The 18,236-nt window shown below is 36.1% G+C and overlaps 1 protein-coding gene and 1 long non-coding RNA gene across 7 annotated transcripts in view; one reads left to right on the top strand and one right to left on the bottom strand.

Moving 5' to 3' along the window:
* The window catches only part of AP1S2 (adaptor related protein complex 1 subunit sigma 2), a 28,383-nt gene extending 11,727 nt beyond the window's left edge, over positions 1 to 16,656 (top strand). The window contains exons 5-6 of one of the 6 annotated variants that reach the window (XR_003966532.1): positions 2,593 to 2,687; positions 15,104 to 15,167. Coding sequence is in view for 5 of the 6 variants with exons in the window: in XM_030305080.1 (XP_030160940.1) it covers positions 14,522 to 14,579; positions 15,104 to 15,111 (66 nt within the window). In the remaining variant the exon portion in view is untranslated. Of the gene's footprint in view, positions 1 to 2,592; positions 2,688 to 9,161; positions 10,613 to 10,735; positions 12,151 to 14,264; positions 14,274 to 14,521; positions 14,580 to 15,103 lie in introns of those variants that run through there. The other 5 variants (XM_030305080.1, XM_030305081.1, XM_030305083.1 and 2 more) reach the window with 5 other exon arrangements.
* Positions 12,214 to 15,108, bottom strand: LOC115507024. The gene is made up of 2 exons (XR_003966533.1): positions 13,261 to 15,108; positions 12,214 to 12,775 (listed from the first exon to the last, which is right to left on the bottom strand). It is a non-coding gene; the product is annotated as an uncharacterized LOC115507024 (long non-coding RNA).
* Positions 16,657 to 18,236: the final 1,580 nt, after the last annotated feature.

Raw genomic sequence — 18,236 nt, 5'->3', positions numbered from 1 at the left:
TCACCTTTTAATATATTTTTTTCTGGAGAGTAGTGTTTAGGGTACTGATCTCTCCTGTGTCTGGACTGTTGTTTAAACTACTGGGAACTTGCTATTGACTTTGTAAATACGGCAAATGTACTAAGTTTACTTTATAGCATGTGTTGAGTATTTGATGTATCGGGGATAAAAACGTTAGTACAAGTCCACATTTATTTGTAAGTGTGTGTGTGTGTATCTCCCCTATTAAAGTATTTTAATAGTAAATAATACCTCCCTTTTTGAAGCAGTATTTTTTTTATCTTTAGTAGAAAGGAGTAGAGAGAAGCATGGGATGTCTATGGTTCCATGTAAGATTTTCCTTACCCTGTCTCACCCTAGTTTAAAAAAAATTTTTTTGACTGCTATTAATTACAGTTTCTTACCTTTAGAAGAGAACTTTTGCCCAGTTTCTTATCTGTGACCTTAACGTCATTTTATACATAAACCAAAGTGATAGTACATTAAGACAGTTTCTATTTGGTGTCTGAATAAACCATTTTTCTCAATGTAGCCATTCAGTTCTTGAGGAGGCAGAATGTGGCTCGTCTGTTCTGAATTTAGAGTGAGTTATAATACATTGCAGATTAAGGCTTTTATGAAGCCAAGCTAAAGTCTCTTTGTGGCAGTAAGGCTTCAGATGATTCTGTTCAGGTTAACCTGTTACTCATTTAGCTTATTTGCCAACATACTGTCACAAATCCAGGGATGACAAGATGATTGTTTCCTAAAATAGATTCATTTATATGTTGATACATGATACATGTTTACATCTCTAGGAGAGTATTTGAATATTATGTTCATAAAATAGTGGAATAAGATGAGAAAAAGCATTTCACAGACTAAGTTTCTAAAATTTCTAAATTTGCTAAAAATTTCCCTTTTACCCAATTTATATAAACATGTTTTGGTTTGTTTAGGTACTCCTTTAACAGGCAAACAGGGCAGACCATCAGGTGATAAAGTAGGTTTTCTCTTAGCATATTACATATAGTCAGTCATGAGATCAGGTCTGGACACTATGACAACAAAAAAGAACTATGAAATAAAAAAAAAAAAAAAGAACTATGATGAAAGCTAATGCTTACTGAGTATGTATTTGTGAAGCATCCTGTGCTAATCGTCAACATGCCCTGAGAAAGATCATGAGTACCTTTTTAACAGATGACGAAGGAGAGGCTCAGTGAGGTTCCAGCAACTGGTCCTAGCATTCCAAACCCAGATGTGCTAGACTTCAGAGCTGTGTGAAATCTTAACCACTGAGCTCTGTCCATCTCTCTCCCTTCCCCCGTCACCCTCCCAACGCCCCCCTTTCTGTATTGTCTTGGTATGTGTATTTTAAACCTTCTGTTTTAGGTACCAACTTCTGTGTTTTTCAGGAATAAAGAGATTAATCATTCTGGAGGTTTTTCTGTATGGAACAGAATAGATTTTCTAAGATACCATTTTTTTACCTTTTATACTGAAGATTTTCATTGTCCACATTATCAGTAGTTGGTATTTTTCAGTTGGATGCATAAATAATAATTGTTTAAATCGTTTCTTCTCGCATTTATCTAAACTCCTGGATTTATAGTAGCTCTTTTGGTCTTAAAATTTGGGATATAGTATTCATTTAGCCTATGTCATGAAATGATGTTGCTTCCAACATTGTAAATATGGCTGTAAAGACACTCATCTAAATGCAAGTTTAAATTTGTGGAGGGCCTAATTAATTACTTTTCCATGTATTGTGACTTTTCTATTTGGTGTCAGGTCTTTTACTTGAATTGACTATTTCTAGACACCAAAGATGCCTTTAAATTTATAATGCAAATTATTTGTTGGCTTGATGTTACATGGGAAATCGCAAAATAATTTTGATTTTAGACCTTTTAAAATCTGTGAAATATACATTTCTATCCTTAAGAATGTTTTTCTTCAGAAAAATTTCTCTTTTACCTGATTTGTATATATGTCACATAGTTTGTTCAGGTAGTCCTTCGTTTTATAGACCAACAGGACAGTCAGTGGATACGGTAGCTGTTCTATTAGCATATTATAATCAGTAATGAGAACATAACATCAATGGGTATTTGAATAATTGCTACGATATCAGACACTGTGATCAAATAATAAAGATCTTTTTTATTTTACTTAATTACTTGGTAAATAGTGGTTCAGTTTTGACATTTCTAGACTGAACTGTATGTGTATTCCTTTTGGTATTTGGTTCTGTGAATACATAGATTTGGGGGTAAAGCCCAGAAAAATTGGTCTATTATCCAATTTTTAATGTCTGTTGGAATTTAACACATTTTCTTAACATGCCACTGGTACTTGATTCTTAAATTACTAAAGTGCAACATGCTGAGATTACTAAACTGACATTCTTTGCAATACTTGGAACATTCCACCTCCCCACCCACACCACCAATTAAGTGCCTATTTTAAGCTAGCTTTTTGTGGGGGAGGACCTGGGGGAGTGGTACAGTTGATTTATAAACATACACGTAATGACCAAGGAAATGTAGAGTGCATTTTCTTTGTAAAGTCAGGCACTTAACAGTTTTTCTCTGCTCCTTAATTTTATAGAGCCAGAATGAAGAATGGGGAGGTTTGTCTGAGGATATCTTATGATAAAGAGCAGTCTAAGGCTTTAGTCCCTTTGACCCCCAACTTATTTCTTGGTAACTACTAAATTTACCATCTTTGTGGCATGGATAAAGTGGGGTGTTATGCAAAGACTGTTGCACGTGAGATGATTTCAAGTCCTTGCCTGATCCGTGAAGATCAAATAGTTAAATACCGGGCGTCGGGCTTTAACCTCAGCGGTAGATGCATGATGGTGTTGATCAGCGCTTTGAGATGTGTCAGCCTTTCTTTTTTATACTAACAGCATCATTTTGAAATTTGTGGGGGTTTTCCTTTTGAGCTTTGTTTGCTGTTGGTATTGTTTCTCACAAAGTAATCTGAGAAATGAAAAATAAGTGAGGTACCAAAAGCAAGCATTACACTTATGAATTTGCTTCTACTTCGAGATGATCCACTTTATGAATAGATTCACTCGGATTTGCAGTTGTTAATCTGCCTCAGCTAGAAAGTGGTGCTCTGTGGAGAATTAGCGCTGCTAAAATTGATTTGTTTTAGTGCTGGGGCTGCATGATATATCTTAGTACTATGCAACATCTTTGTGGAAGTAATAATAAATCTGTTGGACTGCATAAAAATGGAAAGGTAAGAATCTTAGAAAAAGTGATTTTTAAAAATGAATCTTTTGTAACCTAAAATTATTTTTAAGTAAATAAGTACTTGGAGTATTTAATAACATGCCTTTTAGTATAAAGTTGGGGGGGGTTAAATTAAAATCTTGTTAATTAAGAATGTTTGGGCATGCTACTCAAACTCAAGAATATTGTACATTGTTTTACAATAGCTAGATATGTTCAAATATTTACAATATCCTTTAACAGCAAAAAGTGTTTTGATATAAATCCTCTTAGGATTTGGTTTAATAAGACAAACTCCTTTGATTCCTTTGTGATTTCCATTGTTTGTTAAAGCCTTTAAGCCTAACCCTTTTTCTTTTAAATTGGGTTAAAAGTTAACAAGGCCAGCGTATTTTAATTTTTTTAAGTGTATTTATTTTGAGAGAGAGAGCGCGAGAGCTGGGGAGGACCAGAGAGAGGGACGGAGAGAAAGAATCCCACGCAGGCTCCATGGGGCTCAAACCAACAAACCATGAGATCATCACCTGAGCCCAAATTGGGAGTTAGACGCTTAACTGACTGAGCCACCCAGGCGCCCCCATATTGTAATTTTTTATAGGTAAACTTGATTGGGGTCTGCTAGAACAAACTAGATAAGTAAGGTTTGGTTACATTAATGCTTGAAATGGAAAATACAGAAAGGCAGATGCAGAAAAAACAAAAGGCAGAACAAATCTTGTCTTTCATTTTACGCTTTATAAGAAACAATTTGGCCAATGTCCTTGATCACTGGTTTTCAGGTTCTAATCATTTTGTTCTAGATGTGTTTTTTGAGCTCTGTATTTGCCTGCTTTTCAGAATTTGAGGATCCCCCCCCCTTTTATTTTTATGAGTTAAATGAGTTTCATTTTAACTCATTTTAAGCCTGCTCTTGCTACTCTGGGCTATTTGTAATAGTGAAAAGTTGGAGTAACTTAAAATCAGTAGCTGTAAATCTGATTTTCAAAGATATTTGACAAGAACCCACAGTAAAATACATTTTTATATCACAGTAGTTACACGCACATAAACTGAAAAAATATTTTGTTAAATAATACTTTTATTTCTTGTGTTGCAATCTCACATTTTCTCTTCTATTTTCTTCGATGTTGATCCTGATCTACTAAATTGATTGCATGAGGCCTAAGACTGGCACCTGCAAAGAGCATATTCCTAGCCGTTGGTGGTGATTTTTTTTCTTTAAAAAGTACTTTCTGAAAAATTTCAAGGTTTGAGGGTTTTTCCCCCCCTACTGACACATTCTTTTACATTTTCTTTTATTGTTTCCTCTATTGCCTTTTTTTTTTTAAATAAAAATGTCCATTATAGAAGAATGAGCAAATACAGGTACGCACACTAAAACATAATTTACCCATCAACCAGGGACGATTAGATTAACTCAGTGGTTCTCAACTGGGATGGGGAGTGGGGCAATTATGCCTCCTCATGGAACATTAAACAATGCCTAGACATATTTTTGATTGTCACAACAGGCAGTGGAGTGCTACTGGCATCTAGTAGGTAAAGACCAAGGATGCTGCTAAGCGTCCAACAGTGCCCAGGACAGCCCTCCTAGAATAAGGAATTTATCCAGCCTCAAGTATCAGGAGTGCCCTGCTTAAGAACCTTTAGTTTAACACAATAGGATATATATACAAAGATTCCATTTACATTTTACAGACCACTATATCTTTTCAATATAATATATAGTCCAGAGTATAAATGATTGGCTGCAATGAATCAAAAGCAGGAGGGGGAAAAAAAAACCCTAAGGACAGTAAAAGAAGGACAAATGTGCTTAATGAGAACATGTAAATGGCTATAAAAATCACCTCTGTGAGTCAATGAAATCACCCTTACTTGATAACCAGTGCCTGGGGAGATAATCTGTGGTTGACTTCAACACCTAACCCACAGCAAAGCTTGTGGGTTGTCACTATATAATTTCGTTTCCTGAACAATAACCAAATCTGTTGATGTCTGTTAAGGTAATTGAGTTTTTACATGGAAACAGAATTGAGTATACCCTGCAGGCAGTTAGAATATTTTTTTAATTTTCTGCTGTTTTCCCCATTCACTTTAGGGATTTGATCATTTTTTTTTTATAGGAGGAATAATTTAAATGATCAGAATTTGCAAATACAGGCTTTTATTGTACATGCAGACTTTTTTTTTGTTGTTGTTCTTCTGTACCTTACTAGCCTTCAAGAACTTACTTAGCAAAGATAGAGAGTTTGAATATTTGAAATTCAGTGATTCAAGGAAATCTTTTATGTTTTGAAAACCCTGATCAAATTTAAAGCATTTCAAGTCCTGATCCAAATGGAAGACCAAGGCAAATACAATACAGTTACCCTAAAGTATGCTTAAAACTATTTCAAGTCTAAAGTGATATTTGCTAATTAGTCTGTTTTTTTTTAATTTGAAAAGTATAATTAACTGCCAGAGAAAGTAATTTGTCCTTAGTATTTTATAACTAATAGGTTTTAGAGCAGGGTTTACAAGATGGTAGTTATCCCTATCATTTTTAAGACAAACTTTTGAGACGTGGAATAGAAATAGATCAGCACAATAGAAAAAGACAACAGTAGATATAAATAAATAATTCACAGATGAAAGAAAATAATTCACAGATGAGAGAAAAAAACAAATGGCCCTTTTATGTAAGGGAATGTAAATTAAAATATGAATGATAACTTCTTTTGGTTCTTGGATTGGCATGGATGAGCAACCCTCTTGTCTGCTGCTTATGACCACTTAAACTTTGTAGTCCATTTTGGAGCATGAGTTTGGTGCTGTTAACAGTTAAATGTGTACACCTTTTGACCCATCAGTTAAATTTCAAGGAATTGTGTCCAAAAGAAATATACAAATACACTAAGACTCAGTGTAATATTAAGCCATTGGAACTTACCCAAATGTTAATCAGTGGGAAATAGGTTAAGAAAATTATGCTACCTACATACATGGAACTGTTAACCTGGTTGTAAAAGCAATGAGATTGATTTCTATGTAATGATAAGGAAAGATACTCACAGTATATCAAGTGAGGAAAGATCTAGGAGTGAGACATTAACTTATCAGCATTACCTGTGAAAATGTTTGAGGTCCCCCTCCCTTTTCTAGAACTGTAAAACAAACATGTACTAGAAGTAGAAATATATTTTTAATTTACAAGTTTTTTAAATGACAAAATGATGTTGTGTGAATGGGAGAGTACACATTGTGTTATTCCATTAGGTAAAATCAGGTAGAATTTGCTAAAAAGAAAGTTCCAGCATGTAAAGTGAGGCATTTGTATGCTCTTGGCCATTTTAGACCCTAACTATCTGGAACAACCATATTGCTCTTGCCAATCGTTGCTAACTTAATGTCAGAAAACTTTCTGACTTTACTAGTGCCTCACAATTGCTGATGGAATACGACTGACATTATGAGCTGTGTCATAAAAGGTACCTTATAAGGGCTTTTAGTTCTTCTCTTTCTATTCATTGCTAAACATAGATCTTCGTGAATTTGGATCTTCTCTGGCCCTTTGGTCTTTAAGCACAAGGAATAGGGTTCCAGAGTTGAGAGTAGGAATTCTGCCACAGAATACAGTGAGGGGCAGTAAAAAGGACCATTATATTCTAATGGTTTTTTTGAGAGAGAGAGAGAGAGAGAGAGAGAGCGAGCGCGGGGGAGGGGCAGAAAGAGAGGGAGACACAGAATCTGAAACAGGCTCCAGACTCTGAGCTGTCAGCACAGAGCCCTACATGGGGCTCGAATGGCGAGGTCATGACCTGAGCCGAAGTCGGATGCTCAGCCGACTGAGCCACCCAGGCGCCCCTGGACCTTTGTATTCTAGAACATGAAGGACAGAGGATACTACTTTTAGTACAAGGAATAAGTGAAGCCCCTCTACAAGAAAAACGAATAAAGCAGTAACTTCAAATTATAGTTACTTGTATTTTTCATCAAATGTAAACTATTTTCTCTTTGTGTACTAGAAAATCGGGAGACTAGGTTTTCCGTTTTGGATCCAATACCAGTAGTTAACTTAAGCACTCATCTCAACAAGACTTAAGTCTTCAGATAAGTGCTAGCTTACCAGATTTCATTACAGTTTCCCAGATTGTTATGAGTTATCGGCCTAGTGTGGTGACTTTCTGGGAATTTCGAAGGTGATGGAGTTTGTCTTAGCAATGTAGGCAGTTTTAAGAACAGGTGTAACTTGGGGCGCCTGGGTGGCTCAGTCGGTTAAGCGTCCGACTTCAGCTCAGGTCACGATCTCGCGGTCCGTGAGTTCGAGCCCCGCGTTGGGCTCTGGGCTGATGATGGCCCAGAGCCTGGAGCCTGCTTCCGATTCTGTGTCTCCCTCTCTCTCTGACCCTCCCCCGTTCATGCTCTGCCTCTCTCTGTCTCAAAAATAAATAAACGTTAAAAAAAAAAAAAAAAAAAGAACAGGTGTAACTTAATTCCTCTCTCTGCTGTGTTTGTTAACCTCCACTTCCCGCTACCTCTGGTTCTTTTTGTAGGGGGTTGAGAAGAAAGTTACTCTTAGTATGGAGGAAAGTTGAACATACATGCACGTACACTAAGGAGAAGGAGCAAATGCAGACAGCGATAGACTAAAGGGGAAAGTATACTGGCAGGGTGAATGGGAATGGAATCAAAAGCATTGGTCTTAGGCAAGACACATCTTCCTCCTGTTAGGAGGAGATAACTGAGTAAAGCTGTAGTTTGTTTTTTCTTCATCAGCTGGATGAGCGAAATTGAGAAAGTTGTCATTTTCTTTGAGAAACTCGTCTAGAGAAGAGCTGCTAGGGACGGAGGAGAAAGAGGAGACATAGATAACCTGAGGGAAATGTTGAGGGTTTGGAATAGACTTAACTGGGGAGTAAATGAGTGAGGAGTAAAAGGATTGCCCAGGACTGTAGGCCCATTTCAGGTTGAAAATAATGTCTAATCTCTAATCAGAGAACAGGTCTCCAGAGAATTGGTACTAAGGGCAATTTGCGGTGTTTGTGTAATAAAACAACTGTATTAAAAAAATGTTTGTTTTCATTCTGGCCTCTATTCCCCTGTATTTGAAATCGCTGATGTTTTAGTGTATTAAGAAACTCACCTTGCCTGGGTAGTGGAAAAAGATAGTAGTTCTGGTTCTGCACAGGACCCCTTGTGCATTATGACACGCTTGACTCTCACCCTCCCCAATTCTTAAGTAAATAATTATTCCATGACTCATTAGATGTACTGATAGTGTGAGGGCCCAGAATACTAGAGTTATATTTAATCCGCTGTCATATTTTCTTTGGATATTAGAGAAAAAAATCATTTGGCTAATGTGGGCATATCTATCATTCAGCTTAAAATTAACCTTAAATGTTAAGTGGTCACTAAGGCATTTATAGCACAGCTTTTTCAGACTGTCTCAACTGAGAAATTATTGAAACATGTTACGGTAACTTAAAAGTGGCAAAAGGATACATTATTTGTGTGCATTTTAGGGTTTCTGAAAGAATATTTTTCCCTGTGAAGAATATTCTTCACACTTGATGGATGCTAATTTCTTGTTTAAGTATACTTAATATGGATCATTGGCTGTAAGGAATAGTTTGGTTTAGCATCTCCCCTTTCCTTTACGAAGTGTAGTAAAAGGTCTGTCAGACATGCCGGGCAGTCATGTTTGAGAGCTGTTTGTTTTCTTCCATAGTAAGTCTCTTCTGGGGAGGACTGCTGGTGTGCTCAGCCCTACTTGGGACACTACCTTTCTCTTTTCTTTCAATGGGCATAAGCTCTCCATGGTTGGTTTTTGCACAGTGTGTATAGAATTAAGAGAAAACAAAAAGATTTAAAGCTATAATATAAAGGTTCAAAGAACTGCTATTTAGGTGAAAGGTTGACAGACTTAAACTTTTCTTGTTCTCTCTCCAGAAAACAGAGAATATGTATCACAGCAAGAGTTTCATTGGGTGTAAGAGAGCGTACTAGAATACGTGCTGGAGTTCTGACACGCATCAAAATGTAGTAGGACCTATGAATTCAGTTTGGTTTTTGTCAAGTTTGTTATTTATATTTTAGTATTACCTGATAAGTCTGATTCCATTAAATCTTAAGGGATAGTCCCAATACTTCGTTTAACTGCTATTTTCATAGGGAATTTTACTCTGCTAGTCATTCATTGTTGGGACTTAGAATTTTTTTTTTTTTTTTTACACAGACTATTGAAATAGGTTCAGAGGTTCTTTGACAAAAAAGTATTAGTAAATACTGTGAAGCGCTAATGTCACTGATAACAGAAATAGAATTCCCCTATGCAAATGAGAGCTTCCATAAGAACATGAAGCATTTGGGGTTTATTACATTATTTTAACTTGCTGGTTCATTCCACTGTATTGAGTGAGGAAGAAGGCACAACTGTCTCTTGAAAGTGTTTAAGAATTATCTGAGGATTAAAATTTAACTGGTGCTTCTCAGATACTTTTATATTTAATGGTTCTCGTATGAGAGATCTGTCACATATTTGAACAGTTTACATGACTTTGTAGCCTAACATTTCAAAATGCCGAATTTAATATTAAAATGAGGATATTTTAGAAGCACTCAAATGAGCAATTTTAAACTTTGAATCACAAGCCTTTTGGCAGGGGTAAAATCCCTTTGAGAGTCTAAAGAGCCCTGGGCCCTCTTCTCAGGAAAATCTGCACAGAATTTTGCCTCTAGTTTTAAGGGGTTTGTGGAGTCCCTAGAAATCCATCTCTGGACACTCTAGGCTCAGTTTAAAACCTCACCTCAGGTTACCTCGTTGACATGAGAAACTTCTATTTACATAAATTTGTAGGCATAGACAGTTGACATCTTTTTGGAGATTTCTTTATAATCTATCTTGAGGATTATTTAAAAAGTAATATCCTCAGTCTTAAAGGCATTGTCTTTGGAGTTTTTGTTGTTGTTTTTTGTTTTCTTTTTGTTCTGTTTTTTTAAAGCTAAGTGAACCATTAAAAACCTCCATTGCTACTTAAAATACCAAATGGGTGACTGCTTTTCCACTACTTCTTGGGAAAGATTTTCCTTTAGGATCTGTAAAAGAGTTTATGGTCACCTTAGGATGTAACGATTTTCATTAACGGATTAAATTCCTTTACTTTGTGTAATAAAATCCTGACATACTTGAAGACTGGCGGGAGGTAGTGTTCTAATTGAACTTTCAGTTAACTCAGTACTGACCAGATGACTTTACACTGAAAATCTTTTCAGCCTGTTAGTAAATACAGTGCTTTTGGATTTTGTAGGACATAGATCATTTTGATTATCATTATATGAGGTTTTTAAAAGAGGAATCTGAACTCCTTTAGCACTGTTTATAAGCTAAATATTCAGCCATAGACCAAAGAACAAAAACAAAAATTTAAGTTTCCATTTTCTTTACTGTGCAGTAAACATTCTAGAAATCTGATTGTGTCTCTCAGTTTGTATACTGTATAAGAATATATGCATTTCTTTTGTAGCCACGTCATGAATATTTTAATGTCCCTGTGTACTAAATGACTACTCATCGTGTATGCAGAATTGCACAGAGGAAATAGAGAGCTGATATACTTATGAAAGAAAATGCCCTCAGCTTGGTGACTGATTATCTTGTATAATCATTTCAGAATCAATACCTTCACCATTGTAATTTTTTTTTCCTGTCGTCATTTCTCTGTTTGATTTTCATTCTATATATGATCTTGATATAGTTTATTCCTGCTCTCAACTGGTTTAATTTCTTCTTGAAATATGGCCTATGAATGTTTTGAGTAGTATTTCACCTTAAACACGTACATGATTCATCTTGTAAGAGGAAACGTTAGCAATCGTTAAAGTTTTTACCAAAGAGCATATAGCAGAAGTGCTACAGCAGAATAAACGGTGTCGTAACATACATTGTGACTTGGTCTTCAGATGTTGGGGGAGAAAAGAAATTCTATTTAGTGTGACTGTATTACAGCTCTCTGTGAGCTAATGTATTCCAACGTATCACATAAAAGTATATTTGGAAATAATTCAAGAAAGTAAAATCTGTACTATTACATAATATTTAAGGGTGAAACATTCACAGTTCTTAAGTTTGTAATGCCATGTATATTGGATCACATTTGTGCCACACAATATTGAACAGTCCCTTTAAGAATGATCAGAAAACTGTGTTAGAAGTCTCTTCTACAGTATCTGTTGTTTAATAGGAAATAACCTTTTCAAAATGTTAATACTGAGTTTGTTTATATAGTTAAAATCCTAATACAGTTTAAATACTAGTATTTTACTAGTGATGGTTTTATAATAGATTAAGTCTTCATTTAAATACTTAATGATTTGTTAACTATAGTTTTATATTCTAAATATTAAGACTTAATATTGATTATGGTGTATAGTTTTAAAACGTGCAACTTATTATAAAAGGAAAAGTATCCAATAATTCATTGCTTATATGTAGAGAGTTTAAAGCCTGATTAAGCTATCATTAAACCAATTCAAAAGATGCTCAAACAGGTTTACCACTGAAAGACGACCTATGAGAGTGTCTATTAGGCAGGTATGCAGACCAGTTCTTTCCATTCTCGCTGTACTGCATGACATTTGAAGCACCTGGATGGGCTATCAAATGGGAAACTTAGCATTATACCTTGAAAGCATTGGGAGACACTGGTCTTTCATTTCCATTTTTGTCCTCTGCCCCTCCCCCAACCCTGTAATATGTTATTCATCTGGTTTTAATGCTGAATATGCATTGTCTCATGCCTGTTTGCTTTGGATGCTGTGTGCTGAGCTGTAACAAGATGTTGCTTCTTTTGTTATTTGTATACAGCTGCTTGCTTTAAATTAGTAGATTCTGAAATCGCTTTTCTTGCACGTCTAAAATAAAAGTATTGCATGTACTTTGTCTCATGTGAATGACTTTTTTCTTCTCCATCCCTTTTGACAAATATATTTTACACTTTAGTTTTTCCAGGTAATTTTATTAAACATATTTAAAAAACATAAAAATGGTTAAGCTGGCAAATTCTGTTCAATGTACAGTTCAGGACTGTTAAGTATATTCACGTTGTGCAGCTGATGTCCAGAAATTTTTCATCCTGTCATACTGAAACTGTAGCCATTAAACAACTCCCCATCCCTCCCCTCAGCCCTTGGTAACCACCATTCTACTTTGTTTCTATGAATTTGATTACTTTAGAGAATAGTTTTTCTAGGTAATTTTGAGCTACAATTTCAGTGTGAACATGGCAAAATTACATTTTATATTATGAACACAATTTGTAAAAAAAAAAAAAAAAACTGATGTACAAATAGTACAAGTCTCAAGGAATCAAATATGTAACTGATTGCTTTTAAGTAGGCCTTTTGGAAAGGACATATATTTTAAATAATGCATATGGGACACGTAACATGGTTCTCTTCAGGAAATGCCATATAGGATTACAGGCAGTAAGGACATAGGGGAAGTCTGACCAGCTCTGGGGAATAGAATGGGAGTCATTCTTACATGGATAAGTGAAGAATGGTACCTGCATGGAATTCAATGTAGGCATCTTTTAATAAATGCATTAAAGGCTGTATGGTGTTTTTAAAGACAATTTAACATTACAGTTGACCTTTGAACAATGAGTGGGTTAGGAGCGCCAACCCTCCCAGGCAATTGAAAATTCACATACACCTTTTGACTCCCCCAAAAACTTAACAGCCAACTGTGGACTGGAAGCCTTACCGACAACCTGAACATTCAGTTAACACCTCGTTTGTATATGTATTATATACCATATTCTTACAGTAAAGTAAGCTAGAGAAAAAATGTTAAGAAAATCCTAAGGAAAATAGAGTTACCATATGGTAACAAAGTCCGCATGTAAATGGACTGGTTACAGTTCAAGGCCTAAATGGAAACGATTGTTTTTAAATTGTTTCCTTTATTTAAGATATATGTGATTCAGATGTCAGTACAGTATATGTAATGTCTGAGGCTAAACATGAGAAGGGAAAGAGACTGGCTTACATGATTCTTGGGACTGTTGCATCTTTCCATTAGACTTTCTTTAAACTGTATCGTGAAAACTCTGAGACCTGCAAATAAAAGAGAACCTTTGTGTGCACATCACTCAGCTTCAGCAACCACCAGCTCAGTACTCTTAGTACTATGCCTGTTTCGTCATCCATTTCCCCCCACCCCCATTTTTGCCTCAGTATTTTAGAGCAAGCCCTAGACCTCTTATTTCATCTTTAATCCTTCAATATGTATCACCAGGAGAAAGAAGTACCACAGTCCTCCCCCCGCCCCCAAAATTGACAGTAATTCCTAATACTTGTTCCTGGTTCAATTTCACCTAATTGTTGAAAATGCATTTCTATACTTGGTTAGAACCAGATTTCCAACAAGGCTCACGTTGTATCTGGTTGATGTCTTTTAAGTCTTTTCATCTTTAACAACTCGTCTGCTTTTTTTCCTTGCCATTTTTTTAAAACTGAGTCACCTATGTTGTAGAATGTCCTCCAGCGGGTTGTAATCTTGTGGCGCTGTTTAACTTGTTTGCTTATCCACCATATATATTTTGATGTGTAGCCTGGTTAAGCTGAGGTTTCGTTGGGGGGAGGGGTGGCAAGGGCAAGAATACTTCAGAATTTTTTTCTTTAACCAAAGCTGATTTTTTACCCATTTTTCATTAGTAAACACACCTACTAAAAGGTTACCATAAAAACTTTATATGCAGAGTTGATTTATAGTACTTTATTTAGTACTAAATGCTAAATACCTTCAGTTAGGTCTCATTTGTGTAATGTTATCGGTTGACATTTTTTTGAGCACTTTCTAGAAGTCGGGCACTAAGCCTTCTCTCCCTCAAATCTCTATATGAAGGTAAGTACTATCCAAATACGGAAACAGACTAGCGTTTAATTTACTTAAGATTATTCCATGTACTGCTTTACATGCAATTAAATCTAACGTATGGATTTGTAGTTTAATATTGTTCTTTTCCTTGTTTTGTGCTGTACCATAATTAGGATGCAAAAGTAAGTTAATTTGTTATTGGATACTAAAAATTACGTTTTCTCCATTAAATTCTAGTATGCCTTTTAATTACAGAATTATTGCAAGTAACCCCTGAATCTGACCTGGTCCTATTTTGTGATATGCAAAATCAGCCACTTTGGAATATTAAGTAATTTTTTTCTAGATATGCCTGCTTTGTCTTGTCTTCCTTTGACATTTAAAAATGAATACTGATTGTTACATAGGACAAAAATGCCTTTGTCCCCAGGTTTTCTTTCTGTGTTGCCTCACCAAAGCCATTGGTTGCCTTGGAGAGGTCTGGGAAGGTGAGTTTCTGAAGCCATGCTGCTGGGGACAGTTAAGTTAAAAACTGAGTAAAAACTCAGAGTAAGACATTTCTATGAATACACATGACCAAAAAAAAAAAAGGGGGGGGGGGCCATGGGAAACAACATTATGTGAAGATTCAGAAGAACTCGGGGTTTTCCCTGCTTTTTATTTAGGGGAGGTTTTGAATTTTAACACAAAGATAACTTACTTTTCCTGTAGCTAATTCAGTAGCAATGATTTCCTAAATTGCCAGTGGGCTTGACTGCTTTTTGTGTTACAGCGATGGTACCCAGCACATTGGTAGGTAATTAGTGGGTATTTAATGCATGCTGAAAATACCCTTCTGTGGTCTTTTGGGGTCCACAACCCTGAATAACCGCCTGCTCTCAGTTTTAGACTGTGCCCAAACCAATGAACTGCTTGCACTGTTCTCTGAAACTTGCACATCCCTCCGTGTCAATTTCACACTCTCAAGCTTCCCCGGATCTGCTTACCAGAGTCTCACATTTTCCCTCCACAGGAAGCTGAAACCCCACGTAGTGTTCTTGAAGAAATTGGACTGACATAACTCACCTCCCTTGTTGATGACTTCTTGTGACATTTCACACACTGTAGATGGTCACTGCCTTCATGTCCATGTTAGCTAATGGTATAAGATGACGTCTTGTCAGTATTACTGTTTTGCTAAGCTGCTTCATTCAGGCCTACACACAAAAAAAATTTTTTTAAAGGGAACTTTGGTTAATCAAGTGATAACTTAAGGGACTTAAACATGAGTTAGAATGATGCAGAAAAAGAAAGGTACCTTTTCTGGATATTTTAGTTTTTAAATCTGTTTCTCTCAATCTGATTATGTATCTATGAGAATGACACAATTAGGCAATCTACATTCATTAATTACAGTCTTTGGCAAAGGAAACTGTTAAAAATTATAATATGAAACCTGGTTATATGAAACCAAAGACTAGTGTGGGACATTTCAGTATATCTGAGGATAAAGGGAATTGATACATATCAAATGAATTAAAATTTAACTGTTTATGTTGAAACTTTAAAAAAGAGAACCAAATTTATACCAAAGACCCTCATTGGAAACTACATACTTAAAGGGAATACATAAATGACTAAATTGAAATGGTGTGTTTTACACTAAAAAATCTTTCCCTGGCATTCCAGACCTGGGACGAGGAACAGAGAGCGACTAATAGTGAGCACGTTATTTTTAAGGCCAAGGAACATTCAACTCCTGAGACAGATTTTTTTGTGGTCATAACCATGTAGTGACTTAGATGGTTTTTGATGCCCCCAAATAAAAAAGGAAACATTGACGTAACCTGGAATTCTTCATAACAGCATCTTACAGAAAACATGTTTCTTCTCTTCACAGAGTGTTGCTTAAGTCATTGTTTAAAGCACGAATATTCCTTCCGGGGTGCTTGTTAGAGCCAAATTTATTTAGCTTCCCTCCACTTACAAGTGCTGCAAACGTTAGGGCAGCTTCATTCCCTTCCATGGCACTGCCTAGTTATCATAAATCTAAAAGCAGACACCACCTTTCATATAAAAGTGATAGTCGAATGAGGTAAAATGGCATTAGTGGGCCCTGTATTTTTTAAAGCTGTACAATTGTTTCAATGTCACTTTTATACATACTTCTGTGTATGTAAACATGTCTTCATGGTTTACACTTTCATTTGTATCTGCTGGGCTGGATTAAGCTTTGTTGTGATTGTGACCAATACATATTCGGGCCATGTTAGCACTGTCTTATCACATCACCAATTGGTTGTAATAAATGTTCAACGTATACCATTGTAGTGTGTTTTTATCCTTCTCTTTGCAAAGGTTTATCAACTATGGGGAGCTGCTTAAAGAATTTTACATTTTTTCAGTCAAATGTCAAAAATTCATCTCCGTTTCAATGTGGTTGCTAAAAGCACACACAAGATAAATGGTGGAAGATGTAAGGAGTCTTCATGTACTTCAAGCTCATTAAAAAATAATGTGGTTCCATGCTGAGAGCCTATCCACACATTTATTTTCAATCAATAAATGCCGCTTTTAAAACCTTGATGCAGTTGACTTTTCTACTCTTTCTGAATGAGCAACTCTTGATTACTCCAGGTAATCGAAGGTACTGCACATCAGCCGGATCCCCATTCCCCCAAGCCCCGGAAAGGCTAGCACACTTGCCAAAATGAACTGATGTTTGCAAACTACTGCCTAATATAAGCAGCAACTCAAAACTTTGGTTATCATGATAGTTAAGGGACCCCCTCCTAAGTGCAGATGGGAAATGTTACATACTAAAGCAAGGATGGTAAAGAACAAAGGATCAACTACCATCAAGTTTCTAGTCTGCTAAAAAGATACTTGCAGACTTAGTCTCCAATACTCGGTTTATTCACTGGAAACAGGCCTGATGGGCTTCTGCTGGCAACGCAGAGCTGGAATTTTTAAATCATAAATAGAAATCACGTTATAAATTTAAAAAACAGTAATACATTTAAGTTCAAGATGCACACTCGAATGAACCAGTCAAGTGGTTTAAAAACTGCCCTTTCCCTCCCTCCACACAATGCCCATGAATGCCCAAGGGAAAAGACCCCATCATCTCATAATTACCTTGAGTACAAGCTGGTGTTTATTCCGTTTTGTCCTCCATGATCTGTGAAGGCCATTCAGCTCGGAATACCACCTTTAATTGTGTATATCTTGACTATATTTAGGAAAGTACTGAAGAACACTCGATTTAGGGATAGTTATTCTGCATTAGTGAGTCCAGTAGATAATGACAGTTTTCAATCGTTTTTAGGGTAAAGCAAGCATTTAAAGTTGAACAAATCAATTTGTAAGGTAAAATGATTTCTGGACCATACTTTAAAAAAATTTTTTTATAATGTTTATTTGTGAGAAACAGAGTTACGAGTGGGGGAGGGGCAGAGAAAGAGGGAGACAATCCAAAGCAGGCTCCAGGCTCCGAGCTATCAGCACAGAGCCCAACACGGGGCTCAAACCCACGAACTGTGACATCATGACCTGAGCCGAAGTCGGACACTCAACTGACTGAGCCACCCAGGCACACCTGGACCATACTTTCTTCTATAGACTACATACTGAAGAACTCATTTTTTCGTTTTTTTTTTTAAGAACTCATTTTCAACAGATAACCACTCAGAAATCCCAATCTTGAAATTTCTCTTCCTCTGTTGGCTTCAGTATTTTGTGCATCCTTATTTCCAAATCTCAAGTTGCCAAATGCCACATACTCTGAAATTCAGTATCTCCAGTATGTCAATGGAAAGGTTACTAAGGAAATTAAAAACATATGAAGTATGAGAGCATCTTTTCTTCTTTGTGATCTGAAATCTAAGAATGGTATTTTTTGGCCTTAAGCCTTTTTTTTTTTTCTTTAAACAGGTCTCTGACCATTGTTTTTTAAATGAGAATTCCTTTAACAGTAGGCAGTAGCAAGGATCCTAATTTTCCTGAAAATGACAAAAATAAGATTTACCTCTCTATAAAGAGCTCCCCAACACACTATAAAAAAGATGAACCCCCCCAATGTTAAACCTCCACCTGAGAAGGCGCTGTGAATAAGGGACAGGATGGAGAGGAAAAACTGACTTTACCTTTCAAGTACTTTATTTAGT

Source organism: Lynx canadensis, chromosome X, assembly GCF_007474595.2.
Source record: "Lynx canadensis isolate LIC74 chromosome X, mLynCan4.pri.v2, whole genome shotgun sequence".
In the NCBI taxonomy this organism is placed as follows: domain Eukaryota; kingdom Metazoa; phylum Chordata; class Mammalia; order Carnivora; family Felidae; genus Lynx; species Lynx canadensis.
Note: the sequence above shows the minus strand (reverse complement) of the source record. Positions and strands in the feature narration are given on the sequence as shown.